Below are 2,068 nucleotides of genomic sequence, written 5' to 3'. Positions count from 1 at the left end.
TCCAGAACAAGGCTGACCAAGTGACCCCTCTAATTTCAGCGTCATTAGGATAGATGTATATTAATCATTTGGCAAGGTGATTACAAATGTTTAGACATTTTAAAAGTCCAAGAAATTAAGACAATTCTTTTTTGTCCGTCCTCCTAAATATGGCAAATGTCCTGTAACTGCAAGTGGTTTTGGCGCTGACATTCATCTCTTTCACTGCAGGCACTATCGGAAGCGCTCTGCGTCACGTGGACGCTCTGGTAGCCGTTCTAGGAGTCGTTCTCCATCCGACAAAAGAGGAAAACGTGAAGACAGACGCTCCAGGAGCAGAGATCGAGAACGTAGACGTGAGAGGTCGCGCAGTAGGGACAAGAGGAGGTCGCGATCCCGTGACAGAAAGCGTCAAAGGTAGGACTTACCAGTTCTGGTCAAAGCAGGTGGAAATGCCTGTCATGATACGCCCACGATAATGAGTCTGCTGTTCATGAGAAGTTTTTACTGTGTGTAATGTTTTTGCTTATTAAATGGTTTCTAGCTGCTGGAGTTTGTAAGCTCTTGGTGATCTTGATGATTGCGTTCCTTCTACAACCCCTTTCTCAACAGCAGGCACACACTGTACTGTGATCATTGCTAAATAAATACATACAATTTTGCTCTGCGGCAGACGTTCCAGGAGCAGAGAAAGGGAGCGGAGCCGAGAGAGACGAAGATCGCGGAGCCGAGAGAGGAGGCGCTCTAGAAGCAGGAGTAGAGGGAGACGGTCTCGATCCTCCAGTCCAAGCAAGAACAGGAAAACTGAAAACAGGTATTTGTGTTCTCGGTTGCAGTCAGTGTCATCGTGATGAAACGTGGTAAAAGTACGGGTAGCATGGAGGGAATCCTCACGCAAAGCCTGGGTTTGTAGAACAAGGAGAATGTGATGTGAGTGTATTGTAATCTTTTCTCACGGCTTAGTGATTCTAGTGCACTTAGGTGTGAGAACACTTCTGTAAAATAAAATTAATAATAATAATTTTAAAAAAAGTAAGTTGTGGCAGGTAAAAAAAGCGGTTAACTTGAAATTCAAGACTTAATTGCATTCTGAACGTTTTGTGCTCATAGTCCTGTTTCTATCCAGCACGTCTGTGTCCTCCCACCGAGAAAAGCTGTCCCATTCTAAAAGTCTTTGATCTTACCTTTCAGATCAAGATCTAAAGAAAAGACGGATGGTGTGGAAGTTTCCAAAGACAAGAAAAAAGACGACAAAGAAGAGGAGAAGGATAAAGATGCTACCACAAACACTGTGGCCACTGAGGTAGGAGCTTGTAACTTACAAATTTGAAACATTTTATGGATCAATGACTAAAATGAGTTGAAACTCACTGATGCAAGCTGCAGTATTTTTTCCTGGAAGTTTAATTTGTTATTGTCTTACAAACTATAGACAAGCTACTATCATGAAAAAGAATAGTAACTGCATTTCTTACTTGCAAATGATAGAGCTGATGTTGGTATTTTTCATTTTCCTCTGTTCTGGTAAGTCTGTGGATGGCCAGTTTTTTATGGCACACTCACGCAAGTTACAGTTGTTTGAAGAAGCACAGACTAAAGCCAGTAGCCATTTATTTTCGCTATTTGATTTTTGTCATAGAATTTTGATCAGAACAAACTAGAAGAAGAAATGAGAAAACGAAAGGAGAGAGTGGAGAAATGGAGGGAAGAGCAACGCAAGAAGGCTATGGAAAACATAGGAGAACTGAAAAAAGAAATCGAGGAGATGAAACAGGGGAAAAAATGGAGTTTAGAAGACGACGACGGTATCTAACTTTGAATTTATAACAGTTATAGGACTTTTGTTTCTAGTTTTTTTATTACATTATTTTTTAAAGCATTTAATTACTTTTCAGAGTGCAAACTGTACAATAACAAAGCCTAAATCTGGTCATGGCTTCAAATGGTTTAAGATACAATTGAGATTAATAAGCTGGAGAGATTTATATGAGGAAAAATGATATAGTAACAAAACTGGACTGTAATTACTTGCATAGACTAATACTTTAACACAGGTGAGGACTTCTCTCTTTCACTGTCTGTGTTATCC

At 40.1% G+C, this 2,068-nt stretch overlaps 1 protein-coding gene across 1 annotated transcript in view; it reads left to right on the top strand.

The window, feature by feature from the left end:
- Nucleotides 1-210: 210 nt before the first annotated feature.
- Nucleotides 211-2,068, top strand: part of DDX46 (DEAD (Asp-Glu-Ala-Asp) box polypeptide 46) — a gene marked incomplete at its 5' end in the record, with an annotated part of 17,327 nt that continues 15,469 nt past the window's right edge. Inside the window, 4 exons of the mRNA XM_010146376.1 lie at nucleotides 211-396; nucleotides 653-793; nucleotides 1,171-1,282; nucleotides 1,619-1,784. Of these exons, the coding sequence (XP_010144678.1) occupies nucleotides 211-396; nucleotides 653-793; nucleotides 1,171-1,282; nucleotides 1,619-1,784 (605 nt within the window). The remainder of the gene's footprint in view (nucleotides 397-652; nucleotides 794-1,170; nucleotides 1,283-1,618; nucleotides 1,785-2,068) is intronic.

The sequence above is a fragment of the Buceros rhinoceros genome, unplaced genomic scaffold (genome assembly GCF_000710305.1).
Source record: "Buceros rhinoceros silvestris isolate BGI_N320 unplaced genomic scaffold, ASM71030v1 scaffold33012, whole genome shotgun sequence".
Lineage (NCBI taxonomy): Eukaryota > Metazoa > Chordata > Aves > Bucerotiformes > Bucerotidae > Buceros > Buceros rhinoceros.
This window is presented reverse-complemented; position numbering and strand designations above follow the sequence as displayed.